This window comes from Symphalangus syndactylus, chromosome 14, assembly GCF_028878055.3.
Source record: "Symphalangus syndactylus isolate Jambi chromosome 14, NHGRI_mSymSyn1-v2.1_pri, whole genome shotgun sequence".
In the NCBI taxonomy this organism is placed as follows: Eukaryota; Metazoa; Chordata; class Mammalia; order Primates; family Hylobatidae; genus Symphalangus; species Symphalangus syndactylus.
The window spans coordinates 79,366,508-79,385,041 of record NC_072436.2 but is presented as its reverse complement, the minus strand read 5'-3'; the positions used below and the strand labels follow the sequence as shown (position 1 = coordinate 79,385,041).

The following is an 18,534-nucleotide window of genomic DNA, read 5'->3' as shown; positions in this document are numbered from 1 at the left end:
AATAAATAAAGCACAGCTTCTGTAGTAAGCTTGATTACAAAAAGAACTCTAAGCTCTTAATGTACACTAGAATATTAACCATATAAAAGAAATTAGCTTGCAGAGAGCCAATCTACAATATTTTTTATAAGGAAAAGATGCCAATTAAAGAGTTACTCCACTGAGTTATTATTCTCAGAAAATTAATAAACACAGATTATATAGTATTATAGTATTATGGTGTTCAAAAAATACATTAATTTAAATAGTATAACTTTGCTTTAATGGCCTCAGTTGAGTTGCAAGATAAAGAAAACTATGCAGATTGACAATAGCCCACCAATTAGCAGTCATAAAAGGGCTGAAGAGAAAGATAAAACAGAATCTAAGCCTAAACCTTTCTATTTAGTAAAGGATAACTTCACAGGTTGGGCAACAGTGTAACCCCATCTCTACAAAAACAATTTTTAATTTAGCCAGGCATGGTGACATGCACCTTTAGTCCCAGGTACTTGGGAGGCTGACATGGGAGGTTTGCTTGAGCCTGGGAGGTCAAGGCTGCAGTGAGCTGCTATTATGCTACCGCACAGCAGACCTCTCTTTCAAAGCAAAAACAAAAACAAAACAAAGGCCAGGTGCGGTGGCTCAAGCCTGTAATCCCAGCACTTTGCGAGGCCAAGGTGGGTGGATCACGGGAGGTTAGGAGTTCGAGACCAGCCCGGACAACATGGCAAAACCCCGTGTCTACTAAAAATACAAAAATTAGCTGGGTGTGGTAGCGTGCACTAGTTATCCCAGCTACTAGGGAGGCTGAGGCAGGACAATTGTTTGAACCCAGGAGGTGGATGCTGCAGTGAGCCAAGACAGTGCCACTGCACTCCAGCCTGGGTGACGGAGTGAGACTCTGTCTCAAAAAAAACGGATAAAATAAGGAAGAAAAAACCCTGTAAACAATAACTTTTAAAGATATAGTAATAAAGTCTTTAACAAGCTTTCCATACTAGACTGTTAACCAAGAATTTGTACAAATAAATTCAAGACACAGTTTAATCCAGGTTTATGTAATATTCCTGATTAAGTAAACCCTTTGATAATTTGGTGTTTCAAAATTATATGCCCTCGCCAAAATTACCACAGTGTAAAATAAAAATGGTATCCCAGCATTTCAGTTAACTAAATTGAGATATTTTCTCTCAGAGAATGCCAAAGTACATAAAACTTCCTATCAAACAAATAAGTTCAGAGTAACAGGATCACTTAAGTATTTAGTAACAACCGAAGTTAGTAAAAGCCACCAGTTACTACATACTTAATATGTCAAGTGCTACACTGTGAGCTTAAAATCTTTCATTCTCATTTTAAACCTCACAACAATCCTCTAAAGTAGATGGATACCACCATCATTCCTATTTTGCAAACTAAAAAAATTAAGGCTCAGATCACGCACTGTGGCTCACACCTGTAATCCCAGCACTTTAGGAGGCTGAGGCAGGAGGATCACCTGAGGTTAGGAGTTTAAGACCAGTCTAACCAACATGGTGAAACCCGATCTCTACTAAAAATACAAAAATTAATCAGGGGTGGTGGCATATGCCTGTAGTCCCAACTACTCGGAAGGCTAAGGCAGGAGAATTGCTTAAATCTGGGAGACAGAGGTTGCAGTGAGCCAAGATCATGCCACTGCACTCCAGCCTGGACAACAGAGCCAGACTCCGTCTAAAAAAAAGAAAAGAAAAAAAAGGCTACATTATTAACCTACATGCTACACTACTACTATATGTAATATTTTCAACCTATCAGAATGCATGGAATTTTTTAACTAAAAATGACCTTGACAATAATCATTTATTACCAATTTTAGTAATGTCAGTGCTGTTTCCAATGTACCGCATCACTGCAAAGCACACAGCATTGGAAACAATGCAACAAAATATTTGGTTGAGTCACTTTTCACCCAATATTTTTATTTTATAGATAATTTAAATATCTGATATTAGCTATTAATTAAGGTAATTCCATTACACAAGATTTCAGGGTTTGGTAAAGGTACACTGAACTTTTGCTTTACCAATTTTTTAAATGATGACCAGAATAGGTTATTAAAGGATGAATTTTAATATACAGGTATTTAAAAGTATCTCTTTCCGGGCCGGGCGCGGTGGCTCACGCCTGTAATCTCAGCACTTTGGGAGGCCAAAGTGGGTGGATCATGAAGTCAGGAGTTTGAGACCAGCCTGGCCAACATGTACTAAAAATACAGAAATTAGCCGGGCATGGTGGTTCGTGCCTGTAGTTCCAGCTACTCGGGAGGCTGAGGCAGAAGAATCACTTGAACCCAGGAGGCAGATGGGTGCAGTGAGCTGAGACTGCATCACTGCACTCCAGCCTGGGGGACAGAGCGAGACTCCGTCTCAAAAAAATAAATAAAAGTATCTTTCTTTCCATACCCACTGTGCTTCACAGTAAACTGACATTCACAGGATACAGAAGAATTACCTTATTTTCAAAGGCAAGGAGAAATGTTACATCTTCATGTGTAAGTGAATTCAGGCATACTATAATAGTAACCTAGGCAAGCATCATTTAAAGTAACCAATAACCTACAAAGTCAAAAATTTCCCAGGACAGAATCCCAGGCAGAGCAAGTTTAAAATGGTCTGGGCAACATGGTAAAACTCTGTCTCTAAAAAAAGTACAAAAATTCAGCCAGGCACGGTGGTGCACACCTCTAGTCCCAGCTACTCAGGAGGGTGAGGTGGGAGGATCACCCGAGCCCAGGAGGTCGAAGCTACAGCCTAGACAACAGAGTGAGACCCTCTCTCAAAAAAAAAAAAATAAATAAAGTTAAAAAATGAAAATTAGCAAAAGTTTTATGCAGTCACCTATCTATTTTAGATAAAATAGATAATTACAGCCATGACCCCTTTTGGCTTTAAAATAGGTAACTTTTAATTTTGTTCAAATTCTAATCTTAATAATAAAGATCATTAATACGTTTCTGTACTCATTTTGTCAAAATCAAAAAAAATTATACATGAAAATCATTCAAAACCTTCCTTTTCAGAGCATAAAATTCATGTTACTGATATGCTAGACATTGCTCCCAAAATTAAGATCAATTCAAAACAATACTTACATTAGACACAACTGTAATAAATGCATGTGCTATAAGAAATGGCAAAGTTTCAGGAGTTCCATATTCAAAGCAATCCTTCATGAGAGAAAGGCCATTTTTCCCACAAAACAAACATACATAACGAAGCAAATGCAATGGTACTTCCACATCCTGGGAAAATAAAGAAAACATGTCATTATTTGAAAACGTACGAATGATTTTTATCTTATCAGCAATACTGGAAAGATACTGATGAGAAACTCAAAAGACATAAATAATAAAACATATGGATGAGGCTTTGTTAAAAATATAGAAATAAAAATAAAATCTTCCATAACAGAATAAAAAAGTAAACACTTACATTCATATCACAGAATGCCCCTAATATGTTACTTTCTTGAGTTGATATATCCTAATTAAAAAAAAAAGTAAAATTAGGTTACAACTACTAATCTTTAAAAAATACAATTCTATAAAAGACTGATTTTATAAAAACTGAATAAACAGATTATTTTGTAATTACTCCTGATAAGCAGTGATACTCCTAACTGAAGCCAATATGATTCAGCTCTAAGGTGTATTTTTTTCCTTCTTTAAATAGAAACCATTCCACAGTACATACTACACACTATTTTGCCTTATTAAACATTAAGTAATCTTGCCTTAAAAAAATCAATGTTTAAAATCCCAGCACTGTGGGAGGCTGAGGCGGGTGGATCACCTGAGGTCAGGAGTTCAAGATCAGCCTGACCAACATGGTAAAACCTTGTCTCTATACTAAAAATAAAAAAATTGTCAGTGTGATGGCAGGCACCTGTAATACTCAAGAGGCTGAGGCATGAGAATGGCTTGAACCTGGGAAGTAGAGGTTGCAGTGAGCTGAAATCATGCCATTGCACTCCATCCTGGGTGACAGAGCAAAACTGTCTCAAAAAAAAAAAAAAAAAAGTTTAAAATAAAACTCAAGGTAATTCTGATAAAAATACATTATAGTTAAGTGGTTTTTGAGTTTTGCAAAGTTTCTCAACAAACTTTTTCATGATTTCTGAAACTGCTCTGGAATTCCCTAGAGGTATACTGAAACATTACACAACGTGCTTTCATTGCATAAGATTTAAACTGCCTAAAAGCACAGTTATCCATTGTTGGTGAGGGTAAGTTCATATGAACTTTTTGGAAGGCAATTTGGCAATATTCATCAATATTTAAAATACACATTGCCTTTGACCCAGCAATTCTTCTAGCTTTTTGTCCTAAGGAACTAATCATGGTAGTACTGGAAAATATAAGCGTAACGATGCTCATTAACCCACAATTAGAAACAACTGACATCCATCAATTTGACGCTAAATGAATGGTGGCATAACCATTCCAGCTAATTTTTTTTTTTTTTTTTTTAGACGGAGTCTCGCACTGTCGCCCAGGATGGAGTGCAGCAGCATGATCTCGGATCACTGCAAGCTCTGCCTCCCGTGTTCACGCCATTCTCCTGCCTCAGCCTCCACAGTAGCTGGGACTACAGGCGCCCACCACCATGCCTGGCTAATTTTTTGTATTTTTAGTAGAGACGGGGTTTGACCATGTTAGCCAGGATGCTCGATCTCCTGACCTTGTGATCCGCCCGCCTCGGCCTCCCAAAGTGCTGGAATTACAGGCATAAGCCACCTCGCCCAGTCCTAACTCTTAAAAATAATAAGGTGAAACAGGTATGAGGGATCTTTGGGGGATGATGGAAATACTCTAAAATTAGAATGTGATGATGGTTGCACAACTGTAAATCTACAGAAAATAAACTGTATACTTTAATCAAGTGATTAGTATGGTTACATCTTTAAAACGCTGTCTGAAAATAAGGTAGAATCTTACATACAGACAAAACACCTGTTACATTTCTGAAAGAAAATTTATGATCATGATCTGATGTTCATAATTTTTACGTTTGGAAACATCTGAACTTTTTTGAGAAGAGAATGAAGAAAAAAGAGAAGTTCAAAGGCCTTTCAAAGTCTGTATTTTGTATATTCTGCATTTAATTTTTCACAATGAGGCCCGGCATGGTGGCTCACGTATGTAATCCCAGCACTTTGGGAGGCCAAGGTGGGCAGATCACTTGAGGTCAGGAGTTCTAGACCAGTCTGGCCAACACACTGAAACTCTGTCTCTACTACAAATACAAAAATTAGCCAGGTGTGATGGTAGGCACCTGTAATCCCAGCTACTTGGGAGGCTTAGGCAGGAGAATTGCTTGAATCCAGGAGGCGGAGGTTGCAGTGAGCCATGATTGCACCACTGCACTCCAGCCTGGGAGACAAAATGAGGCTCCATCTAAAAAAAAAAAAAAAAAAATCACACTGAAAAGACTGCTTTTGGCCAGGCCCAGTGGCTCACACTTAAGAATCCCGGCACTTTGGGAGGGCGAGGCCAGCAAATCACTTCAGGTCAGGAGTTCAAAACCAGCCTGGCCAACGTGGTGAAATCGCGTCTCTACTAAAAATACAAAAACTGGCTGTGTGCAATGACTCACACCTGTAATCCCAGCATTTTCGGAGGCCGAGGTGGGCGGATCATGACGTCAGGAGATCAAGACCATCCTGGCCAACATAGTGAAACCCCATCTCTATTAAAAATACAAAAATTAGCTGGGCATGGTGGCGCACACCTGTAGTCCCAGCTCATTGGGAGGCTGAGGCAGTAGAACTGCTTGAACCCAGGAGACGGAGGCTGCAGTGAGCTGAGATAGTGCCACTGAACTCCAGTCTGGGCGACAGAGCAAGACTCCATCTCAAAGAAAAAAAAAGAAAAATTAACCAGGGGTGATAGCGCACGCCTGTAATCCCAGCTGCTCAGCAGGCTGAGGCACAAGAATCACTTGAACCCAGGAGGGCGGGGGTGGGGGGGTTGCAGTGAGCTGAGATTGCACCAATGCACTCTAGCTTGGGCAACAAAGCGAGACTCCATCTCCAAAAAAAAGATTGCTTTTAGGTTGGGTGCAGTGGCTTACACCTATAATCCCAGCACTGTGGGAGGCTGATTGCTTGAACCCAGGAGTTCAAGACTAGCCTGGTACTCATGGGTGAGACCCAATCTCTATTAAAAATTTTTAAAAATTAGCCAGGCATGGTGGTGCATGTCTGTCGTCCCAGATACTCAGGAGGCTGAGGCGGGAGGACTGCATGAACTTGGGAGGTCTAGGCTGCAATGAGCCATGTTCATGCCACCGCACCCTATCATGAGTAACAGAGTGAGACCTGGTGAAAAAGGAGAGAGGTGGGGGAAGACAGAAAGAGAGGGAGAGAAGGGGGGTGAAAGGGGAAGGGAGAAGGAGGGGAAGGGAGTAGGGGAAAGTGGGGGAACGAGGGGAAAGTGGGGGAACGACGGGAAAGTGGGGGGGAGGGAGAAAGGGAAGGAGAAAGAGGGAGGAGAAAGAAAATACTGCTTTTATGATCAGAAAGCTAGCTAGAAACTTTCATCTGAAAAAAGCTACCAAAGAAACCCATTCATCATTGCCATCACCTATTTTAGATATTTAAGTTACACTGCTGAAATAGTCTGAAAACCACTGACTGAAAGCAATCATACAGAACTCAGAACATTTCAAAATAAATAAAAAACATCCTTAGAGAAATCAATTCTCAAAGTGTTTACTAAACCTTCTAAATCCACTCCTAGCTATGACAACCGGGGCCAGAGGTGAAGCTTTATGTTAGTCTCAACAAACTTTTTCATGGTCTTCAAAAAGTCTAGAATTTAAGACCTATTGTGGTATTGTTAAATATAGAATCATGGACCAGGTGAACCATGCTAGAATCTTAGAGCCAAGATTTCTAGTGCCTAACATGGACACAGTTAAAAAATCTCCTAACGGCTGGTGCAGTGGCTCATGCCTGTAATCCCAACACTTTGGGAGGCCTAGGTGGGTGGATCACGAGGTCAGGAGTTCAAGACCAGCCTAACATGGTCTCTACTAAAACTACAAAAATTAGCTGGGTGTGGTGGCGCATGCCTGTAATCCCAGCTACTCAGGAGGGTGAAGCCTCCTGAGAATTTCTTGAATCCCGGGAGGCGGAGATTGCAGTGAGCCGATATCATGCCACCGCACTCCAGCCTGGGCAACAGGATCAAAACTCCGTCTCAAAAAAAAAAAAAAATCGAGTTCTATCCTGGTATGCAGTGTAATCAAATCAGATTTGATTACATCTATTTTGGTGATTCAGGGGAACTGTTTTGCCACTCTATTTCTAATCTGAATACATAAAGCTAGTATCCTAAAATGTTATAATCTCATTTTTTAAGTAGTATATAAAAAATTAACACAGATCTATAGGTTAAAAAAACACTAAGAACAACACCAGGAAGTCTCATTAAAAGACGAATTAATGGCCCCAGGCACAGTGGCTCACGCCTGTAATCCCAGCACTTTGGGAGGCTGAGGCAGACGGATCACGAGGCCAGGAGTTGGAGACCACCCTGGCCAACACAGTGAAACCCCTTCTCTACTAAAAATACAAAAAAATTAGCCAGGCATGGTGGCGGCCGCCTGTAATCCCAGCTACTTGGGAGGCTGTGGCTGGTGAATGGCGTGAACCGGGGAGGCAGAGTGTGTAGTGAGCTGAGATCACGCCACTGCACTCCAGCCTCGGCAACAGTGCGAGACACTGTCTCCAAAAAAAAAAAAAAAGCTGTATTAACAGTATTTTTCAAAAGTTCTTATTTTAGGTAATCACTGAGAAAGGCCTTAATAAACTTAGCAATGATTTTTAAAATCTTGCATTTGTTTTCCTCAAAAACCTCCCATTTACTACATGAGTTGATCCCATCCTATTTATAGCAGAGAAATTTGGTTATTTTAAAAGAGAAAACAGAAATAAATGAGTAACTATAGAGGAAAGGCAATTTTTTTATTTTTTTATTTTTTTGGAGACGGAGTCTCGCTCTGTTGTTGCCCAGGCTGGAGTGCAGTGGCGCCATCTCGGCTCACTACAAGCTCTGCCTCCCCAGTTCACGCCATTCTCCGGCCTCAGCCTCCCCAGTAGCTGGGACTACAGGTACCCGCCACCATGCCCGGCTAATTTTTTGTATTTTTAGTAGAGATGGGGTTTCACTGTGTTAGCCAGGATGGTCTCAACCTCCTGACCTTGTGATCCGCCCGCCTCAGCCTCCCAAAGTGCTGGGATTACAGACGTGAGCCACCGCGCCCGGCCAGAGGAAAGGCAATTCTATGTAAATTAAGAAAATGTTGCTCCATGATCAAACCATGAAGAACTCAATGTCTCAAAATTTTTGCTTAAAAGGAACTCAGTAATGTTGGAATTAGTAGTGATAATTGTACAACATTGGTATTATTCTAAAAAATACTAAATTGACTGGGCGTGGTGGCTCATCTTATAATCCCAGTACTTTGGGAGGCTGAGGCAAAAGGATTGCCCAAAGCCAGGAGTTCAAAGCCAGCCCAGGCAACACAGCGAGACCCTGCCTCCTCAAAAAAATTGAAAAACTAGCTAGGCATGGTGGCATGCACTTGTACTCCCAGCTACTTAGGACACTGAAGCTGAAGGGTTACTTGAGCCCAGGAATTCAAGGCTACAGTCAATCATAATTGTGCCAGTGTACTCCTCCAGTCTGGGTGACAGAGAAAGACCCTGATTCAAAAATTAAAAAATAAGGCCAGGTGCGGTAGCTCACACCTGTAATCCCAGCACTTTGGGAGGCCGAGGCTGGCAGGTCACAAGATCAAGAGATCAAGACCATCCTGGCCAACATGGTGAAACCCTGTCTCTACTAAAAATACCAAAATTAGCTGGGCGTTATAGGTGCACGCCCGTAGTCCCAGCTACTTGGGAGGCTAAGGCAGGAGAATCGCTTGAACCCAGGAGGCAGAGGTTGCAATGAGCCGAGATCGCGCCACTGCACTCTATCCTGGTGACCAAGCGAGACTGTCTCAAAAAAAATAAATAAAAAATAAAACCTTCATGTATATATTTAATCTGTTTGATTATACCATACATACATTTAACATAAATGCAGTGGTTTCTCTCCTTTCTACTTTTTTAAAGATAGGGTCCCACTCTGTCATGCAGAGGCATGATCCTAGCTCACTGCAGCCCTGAACTCCTGGCTCAAGTGATCCTTCTGCCTCAGCCTCCCAAGTAGCTGGGACTACAGGCGTGTACCACTACACCCAGTTAATTTTTTTCTTTTGTAAAGATGAGCTCCTGCTATGTTGCCCAGCCTAGACTTGAACTCCTGGCCTCAAGTGGTCCTCTTGCCTTGGCTTCCAAAAATGCTGGGATTACAGGTGTGAGCCACTGTACCTGGCCCTTTTTTTTTTTTTTTTTGAGACAGAGTCTCACTCTGTCACCTAGGCTGGAGTGCAGTGGCGCGATCTCGGCTCACTGCAAGCTTTGCCTCCCGGGTTCATGCCATTCTCCTGCCTCAGCCTCCAGAGTAGCTGGGACTACAGGCATCCACCACCACGCCCCATTAACTTTTTTTTTTTTTGTATTTTTAGTAGAGACGGGGTTTCACCGTGTTAGCCAGGATGGTCTTGATCTCCTGACCTTGTGATCCACCTGCCTCGGCCTCCCAAAGTGCTGGGATTACAGGCATGAGCCACCGCGCCCGGCCCCTTTCTATCATTTTTATAATCTTTTTCCCTACACTTAGAAAAAAATTTAACAACACTAGAGCAATATCTCATTTCACAGAATTACACATATTATTCAGGATAAAGAATGCAACTAGCATGGCAAGGCACTGTGGCTCATGCCTGTAATCCCAGCACTTTGGAGGCCAAGGCAGGAGGATCACTTGAGGCCACGAGTTCAAGACCAGCCTGGTCTCGATAAACCCCATAAACACAGATAAACTCCATCTCTTAAAAAAGTAATAATAAAATAAAAATAAACTTAGCCAGGCACTGTGGTGAGTGCCTAGTGTCCAAGCTACTCAGGAGGCTGAGGTGGGTGGATCCCAGCCTCACGGGGAGGGATTTGAGGTGGGTTTGAGCCCAGGAATTCAAGGTTATGGTGACCTATGATCACATCACCGCACTCCAGCCTGGGAGACAGCGCAAGACCCTGTCTCTTAAGGGGAAAAAAATAAAAACTAGGCCGTTCCCCCTTTTTATCCTGAATTAGTATTACTTATGTCCAATTACCGAACCTTTTAAAATATTATCAGCTTTAAGGCCGGGTGCAGTGGCTCACGCTTGTAATCCCAGCACTTTGGGAGGCCGAGGCGGGCGGATCACGAGGTCAGGAGACCGAGACCACAGTGAAACCCTGTCTCTATTAAAAATACAAAAAAATTAGCCGGGTGTGGTGGTGGGCGCCTGTAGTCCCAGCTACTCCGGAGACTGAGGCAGGAGAATGGCGTGAACCCAGGAGGAGGAGCTTGCAGTGAGCCGAGATCGCGCCACTGCACACCAGCCTGGGCAACAGAGCGAGACTCCGTCTCAAAAAAAAAAAAATTATCAGCTTTGATGGGGACAGTAGGAAAGACAAGAAGGAAGGGAGACAGAAGGAGCAGAAGGAGGTGCTCCAAGTTCCCATATTATTTAGAATACAGTAATTAGTTCAAAATGATTTAGAAGTAGTGCAGTAGAGTAAGACCTGGATTCTACGACTCTTCTCAGCAATATGCCTGATCAAATCTTTTAACCTCTGTAGGCCAGTTGCTTCTTCTACAAAATAAAAGTGTTGAGTAGGTTTCTAAAGACACAGCTATCAAAATACTAACACATGAGGTTTGAATCTTGTCTAAGAATTTTGGCCAAGTTGTGCCTCTTTAAAAAATATTAACTAAAAATCAAAATCAAAGGCTTGAGAAAGGATAGCACAGCAGTACAAAGAAAAGACTAGATGGACAATTTCCTCAAAGAAAAGTGGGATAAAAATCTCTAGTAAGCTGTATTACATTTCATAATAATTTGTTTGCTTTAAAATAATTGTGTGTATATACATACAAATTTATACCTATATATAATTTTATAACATGTATGCTACCAAGTCTTTGATCTAAGACCATTTGAAATAGCTGACCCTTACCGCATTTAATTAAATGGCCATTGAGATAGAAACTAGAAATTTTAGAGCACTTGTAACAGATCATTATTAAGATAATAGAAACCTCGGAAACATGCCGGGCGCGGTGGCTCAAGCCTGTAATCCCAGCACTTTGGGAGGCCGAGGCGGGCGGATCACAAGGTCAGGAGATCGAGACCATCCTGGCTAACACGGTGAAACCCCGTCTCCACTAAAAATACAAAAAATTAGCCGGGCGTGTTGGCGGGCGCCTGTAGTCCCAGCTACTCGGGAGGCTGAGGCAGGAGAATGGCGTGAATCTGGGAGGCGGAGCTTGCAGTGAGCCGAGATCGCGCCACTGCACTCCAGCCTGGGGAACAGAGCAAGACTCCGTCTCAAAAAAAAAAAAAGAAACCTCGGAAACAACTATTACAAAAAGAAAATTAAAGAGGCACATATCTAATATATTAATAGAATTTGGTATAAGGAGGTAACTCCTTTATTATCTTTATGGGTATTTTTTGTTAGAATTTTCCTCGAAGACCTCACAAAACTACTGCTTTCAACCAAGTAGTAACATAAAATACTCAGGAAGAGTAATAACAAAGTACTTCAAAACAAAAGTACAAGAGTGTAACTATGCCTGCATTTAGAGATTACCATTTTTGAAAATAAGAAAGAAAAAACACTGATGAGCAAGTTTATTTTAGAAGCAGTAGACTCGGTATTGCTTATAGTTCTACATCATTAAGAAATATTTAATTGGAAAAAATTTCTGTGAATTTCACATATCTAAGTCCCTAACAAAACTATTTTCAGCATCTTTCAATTACCAATTTAAGATATTAAAGCACTACGTAGATGGTGTTTATGTTGATTAAATATTTCAAGTTTGCCTGATGGGACTCTCTTTTGTTGAAAAAGGATTACTTTTTCAGAATATTTAATATATTTTATATCATGTAAGAGATTATTTAAGTTTCTATACTGGAAGATCATAGGCTAAGATTTTTAGAAGACAGAGCACAATCTGATTTTAAATACTCTTTCCCTCCCACGCAGAGCAGGACTGAGTGAAAGTTTATCAAAAAGCTTTAGAGGCCGGGTGCAGTGGCTCACGCCTGGAATCCCAGCACTTTGGGAGGTAGAAGCAGGCGGATCACAAGGCCAGGAGATCCAGACCATCCTGGCTAACAGGGTGAAACCCCATCTCTACTAAAAAATTAGCCAGGCATGGTGGCGGGCGCCTGTACTCCCAGCTACTTGGGAGGCTGAGGCAGGAGAATGACGTAAACCCGGGAGGCGGAGCTTGCAGTGAGCCGAGATCACACCACTGCACTCCAGCCTGGGCGACAGAGCAAGACTCTATCTCAAAAAAAAAAAAAAAAAAGCTTTAGAAAGTAAGGAAAGAAGGACAGGCCAGGTGCGGTGGCTCACGCTTGTAATCCCAGCACTCTGGGAGGTCAAGGCGGGCAGATCACGAGGTCAGGAGATCGAGACTACGGTGAAACCCCGTCTCTACTAAAAATACAAAAAAATTAGCAAGGCGTGGTGGCGGGTGCCTGTAGTCCCAGCTACTCGGAGAGGCTGAGGCAGGAGAATGGCATGAACCTGGGAGGCGGAGCTTGCAGTGAGCCGCGACTGCACCACTGCACTCCAGCCTGGGCGACAGAGCAAGACTCCGTCTCAAAAAAAAAAAAAACAAAAAAAGGAAAGAAGGACAGAAAGTACAACTTGGAAGAGGGCCAAGAAGGTGACTTGTGTGCCTGATTTAAAATATTCTTACAAAGAATTCTAACAGGGAAAATATCTGCCCTCAAGCTATGTTTTCAAATAAGTCTCCATTCAATGTGAAAATATCCCAGTAAAGGACTATTATTTCCCAGATGAAGAAAGAGAAGTATAAAGGTTACAGGAACAAATAAGCTAGAGAAAAGAGGCAGATTAAAAACAAAAAAAAGTCATAGATTCTCTAATGGCCATAACTCTTCATATTCCAGGATGCACAGGAAACAGAATGTATAAGATATAAAATGAAATTTTACCTCTCCTTCCCCCAGAAATGGAGTGTATTTCACTACCCCTTTGAATCTGGGCTGCCCTCGTGAACTGCTTCAAGTAACAGAAAGCGGCACAACAGAATATGGCAGAATTATACTGTGACATTTCAAAGGCTGTACCATAAGTCTTACAGCTTCTACTTTTGCCTTCCCGGAGCACTGCTAAGACTACTATTTAAGGAAGCCAATCTACCCTAGTGGAAAATAAGCCATGTGGAGAAAATACAAGGAGCCCCAGATAACAGCCACTACCAACTGCCACACACACAAGTGGGACCCAGACCTTACCCATCCAGTTCTCAAAGTAAATTCACCTGCATAACTCTGCCCACACAAAACTAGCTAAGGAACTGCCTGTGAGAATCATGAGGAATAATAAACCACTGTTAAGTCATTAATATATTACCACATAATTGTCTCAATTCCCACTATGCCTAGAAAGAAATCATATTACCTGAGTAAGTCTAAGGTAGGTTACTACATACTTAGAAATGCTTGCAAAAACATCACTAATAGAGTCAAGCATCTTAATTTACAAAAGAAAATACTATTATTTAGCCAGGCATAGTGGCTCACGCCTAGTAATCCCAGCACTTTGGGAGGCCGAGGTGGGTGGATCACGAGGTCAGGAGATCGAGACCATCCTGGCTAACACAGTGAAACCCCATATCTACTAAAAAAAACTTTTTTAAAACTTAGCCGGGCGTGGTGGCGGGCACCTGTAGTCTCAGCTACTTGGGAGGCTGAGGCAGGTGAATGGCATGAACCCAGGAGGCGTTGCTTGCAGTGAACCGAGATTACACCACTGCACTCCAGAGACAGACTCCAGAGACAGACTCCATCTCACAAAAAAAAAAAAAAGAAAAGAAAATACTATTATTTGAAACTACTAATCACAGATAATTTGCTAAGCTTTTTTTTTCTTGATAAAAGCAAATTCTGATCTGTAGACTGTTTCTAAGAATGAAATTTAAAATTCCATGTGTTTCTTTTCTCTCAACTATTATTTATTAAGTCACAAAATAAGCATAGATCTATACCAGTAAAATGTTTAGATCACTACCAGTTTAATTTCTGAGTTCAATGTATACATCTTTCCTTGATAGGACGAACTATGCCGAGCAAATTTTCAGCACAAACTGCTAAAGAAATGCTCTAGAGAAACATTAAATAATTCTGGTGACAATGATTTTCTGCCAGCAAAAGACTGTCTTCATATTTATCAGTAACAGACTGCCAAGTTAAGACTTGGTATTACTTAAAATTCACACCACCTATTTTTACATACCTCAATAGTAGGGTGAGTATTATGCTTGTAAGCAGTATATAAGGGAAACTGAATTTGAAAAATTTTTGCCACACATAGTAAGAGTTTTTCCTTCTCATCTGTACTCCACAAACTAAAAGGATCAGAACTCTTTGAAGATTCCTCCTCAGTCAGATTACAAATTCTTGTAGAGTTTGATTTTTTTTCTATTGATTTTTGTCTTTCTGTACTTCCTTCATTACACTCTCTATCTATATTCAGTGGTTCTTCTCCTTGATTACTCTCATCTTGCCACGTGGAATCTATGTTAATGGCAGTACAATGTTTACAAAGCTGGTCCCGGAGCACTTGAACTTGGGCAATCACTAAGTTAATAAGTGCACACACTACTTGATTAAAAATCTCCAAATGCTTATATTCCTTGAAGCAGCATAGACATTGCCTATAAGAGAAAAAAAATTGAATAAATTAGTAATAGAGCAGCAGCTGTATTTTTTAATAATATAAAAAAACAAGTAAGCAAATACTAAGTTATTTCTAGACTTGTTTTATTTTTTCCTTACTGCTGGGGTACACCTTAATAACATAAAGATAGCGTTGCAACAACAACTGATATTTTAGTTAGTGTAAAGTCATCATGTTAGGTTTACAACTATTATCTTCAGTTTTACGTATGGATTTGTCTCTCCTACACAGGGAACTATTTAAAAACAAGAATTGTGGCATTTTGTTTCTCCAGTGTCAAGTACTCAATATATGTTTAGCAAGTTATTAGGAAACTTATAACAAAATATCTTATTAGTAAAGCCAACTGGTTATTTAATATAAGGAATTTTGTTGTCAACTAATAAAACAGCCACATTTTTAAATTAATGTCCTTGAAAGCTACTTGGGAGGGGTGCTCTGACGCTTTCTGGCAAATCAAAAGTGTTTAAGAACAAAACACACACACACACACACTCTCTCTCTCTCTCTCTCTCTCCCCCCGCCAAGCTCCTGTAAAAAATATAAATGTATATTAAAAAAAAAAAGATTGGCCGAGCACGGTGGCTCACGCCTGTAATCCCAGCACTTTGGGAGGCCGAGGCAAGTGGATCATTTGAGGTCAGGAGTTCGAAACCAGCCTGACCAACATGGTGAAACCTTGTCTCTACTAAAAATACAAAAAAAATTAGCCAGGTATGGTGGTGGGCACCTGTAATCTCAGCTACTTGCGAGGCTTAAGTAGGAGAATCACTTGAACTCGGGAGGCGGAGGCTGTAGTGAGCCGAGATTACACCACTGCACTCCAGCCTGGGCAACAAGACCAAAACGCGGTCTCAAAAAAAAAGTATTACGAACAAATCCAGTTCTCCTTAGACATGTTCAGTTAGTAGCACAATGCCTGGCATATGTAGATAATTAAAAGGATCTCAGCCAGGTACAGTGGCTCACACCTGTAATCCCAACACTTTGGGAGACCAAGGTGGGAGGATCGCTTAAGTCCAGGAGCTCAAGACAAGCCAGGACAACATGATGAGGCCCATCTCTACAAAAAAAATAAAAATAAAAGAGTTAGCTAGGCATCGTTGCTTGTGCCTGTAGTCCCAGCTATTCGAGAGGCTTGAGCCCAGGAGGCTGAGACAGCAGTGAACCCTGATCATGCCTGAGTGACAGAGCGAAACCATGTCTCAAAAAAAGGCAGGAACGGTCTGGTGAATCAATAGGCAATTAATACATACACAAGTACCTGGTTCTTTTTTTTTTTTTTTTTTTTTTTTTTCAAATTTTAACAGGCTTTTAATAACAGGTTTCAAGGTAGTCTGAAATTCATATTGAAAAAGGTGAAAAACAAAATATTTTGTTACAACAGTACTATACGGACAACACAGACAAATACAATCTATTTTTAAATATTACACAAATTTGCTGTGGTTGAAACAATACACTACTGGCCAAAAATAAAGACTACCGGAAGAGAGAAAGGTTCCAGAATTGACCCTACTTTCTTTTTTTTTTTTTTTTTTTTTTTAAATTATACTTTAGGGTTTTAGGGTACATGTGCACAATGTGCAGGTTTGTTACATATGTATCCATGTGCCATGTTGATTTCCTGCACCCATTAACTCATCATTTAGCATTAGGTGTATCTCCTAATGCTGTCCCTCCCCCCTCCCCCCAAGTACCTGGTTCTAATACTTGTATCCAACGACAGATGACAGCTAAGCAACTATAATTTATAATCTGCACCTAGTAATAGCATCATATCAAAACATCTATATAGTAGTCTGAATAGATCACCAACGCCCTGTATGATCATGTGGAAATAATTTTATTTCTCCAAGTGTGAATTTGAAATACAGCCACAAATCACTTGATATTCTTCTGTGTAGATGGAACTCACTTCTAGTGAACAGAATGTGGTGGAAGTGACAATCTGTGACATCTGAGACTAGGTCATAAAAGACATTGTCACTTCTGCCTTGCTCTTTTTTGGATCACTTACCCTAGAGGAAGCCACCTATCACTGAAAAACACTCAAGCAACCTAAAAAGGAGTCCACATGAGAAAGTACCAAGGCCTCTCATTAACAACCAGTACTGAGGCCGGGTGCGGTGGCTCACGCCTGTAATCCCAGCACTTTGGGAGGCTGAGGTGGGTGGATCACCTGAAGTCAGGAGTTCGAGATCAGCCTGGTCAACATGGTGAAATCCCATCTCTACTAAAAATACAAAAATTAGCCAGGCGTGGTGGTGGGCACCTGTAATCCCAGCTACTTGGGATGCCGAGGCAGGAGAATCGTTTGAACCGGGGAAACAGAGATTGCAGTGAGTCAAGATCGTGCCACTGCACTGCAGCCTGGGTGACAAAGCAAGATTCTGTCACAAAAAAATAAAAATAAAATAAAATAAACAACCAGCACTAATTTGATCACTATCTAAAGCAAGCCAACTTGGAAGTATATCCTCCAGCCCCACATGAGCCTTTACATGACTATCACCTGGCCAATACCTTGACGAAAACATTATGAGAAACCCGACCCAGAATCAAACAGGTAAAGGACTTCCAAATTCCTGTCCCATTGAATCTTTGAAGATAATAAATGTTTACTGCTGTTTTAAGATACAGTACTACTTTTGGAGTGTTTTTGTCACACAGAAATATATAATTATAAATATATAACTATATATAAATAATGCGTCACATCTTTTTTATCTGTGGCAAAATGAAAGGGTTTTTATTTTTACCTCTAAGGCCTCCTCCAGCTTTACAATTCTATAGTATCACAACTCCCACAAGAAGAAAAATAAACACATTTCTCCTACAATTCTTCTGATTAACAGCTTCTTCCTTTGATGTTTAGGAAAAATCAGGTTTAAAGTCAGAGGTCAGGCTGGGTGTGGTGGCTCACGCCTGTAATCACAGCACTTTGGGAGGCTGAGGCAAGCAGATCACTTAAGGTCAGGGGTTTGAGACAAGCCTGGCCCTGGCCAACATGTTGAAATCTTGTCTCTACTAAAAATAAAAAATTAGACGGGCTTGGTGGTCTACCTGTAATCCCAGATACTGAGGAGGCTGAGGCAGGAGTCACTTGAACTTGGGAGGTGGAGGTTGCAGTGAGCCGAGATCGTGCCCCTGCACTCCAGCCTGGGAGACAGAGTGAGACACTCCCTCTCAAAAAACAAACAGAAACAAAGTGAGGTCATAAACTTGAGTGTCGGGGCGGGGGTGGGGGGGGTGTGCACTGTCTCAGCCTGTAATCCCAGCACTTTGGGAGGCCAAAGTGGGCAGATGACTAGAGGCCAGGAGTTTGAGATCAGCCTGGCCAATATGGCAAAACCTCATCTCTACTAAAAATACAAAAATTAGCTGGGCATGGTGGCACACACCTGTAATCCCACCTACTCAGGAGGCTGAAGCACAAGAATTGCTTGAACCCGGGAGGTGGAAGTTGCAGTGAGCCAAGATTGCACCACTGCACTCTAGCCTGGGTGATAGAGGGAGACTGTCTCAAAAAACATAAAAAACTTAGAAAAATCAGGTTCAAAGTAAGACATCAGGCCGGGTGTGGTGGCTCACACCTGTAATCCCAGCACTTTGGGAGGCTGAGGC

At 41.3% G+C, this 18,534-nt stretch overlaps 1 protein-coding gene across 3 annotated transcripts in view; it reads right to left on the bottom strand.

The window, feature by feature from the left end:
- USP34 (ubiquitin specific peptidase 34) overlaps positions 1-18,534 on the bottom strand; it is a 295,723-nt gene that overhangs the window by 208,820 nt on the left and 68,369 nt on the right. For all 3 annotated transcript variants that reach the window (XM_055242296.2, XM_063617918.1, XM_063617917.1), the window contains exons 3-5: positions 14,464-14,884; positions 3,456-3,506; positions 3,116-3,265 (exon numbers count right to left, since the gene is read on the bottom strand). In XM_055242296.2, coding sequence (XP_055098271.1) covers positions 3,116-3,265; positions 3,456-3,506; positions 14,464-14,884 — 622 coding nt within the window. The remainder of the gene's footprint in view (positions 1-3,115; positions 3,266-3,455; positions 3,507-14,463; positions 14,885-18,534) is intronic.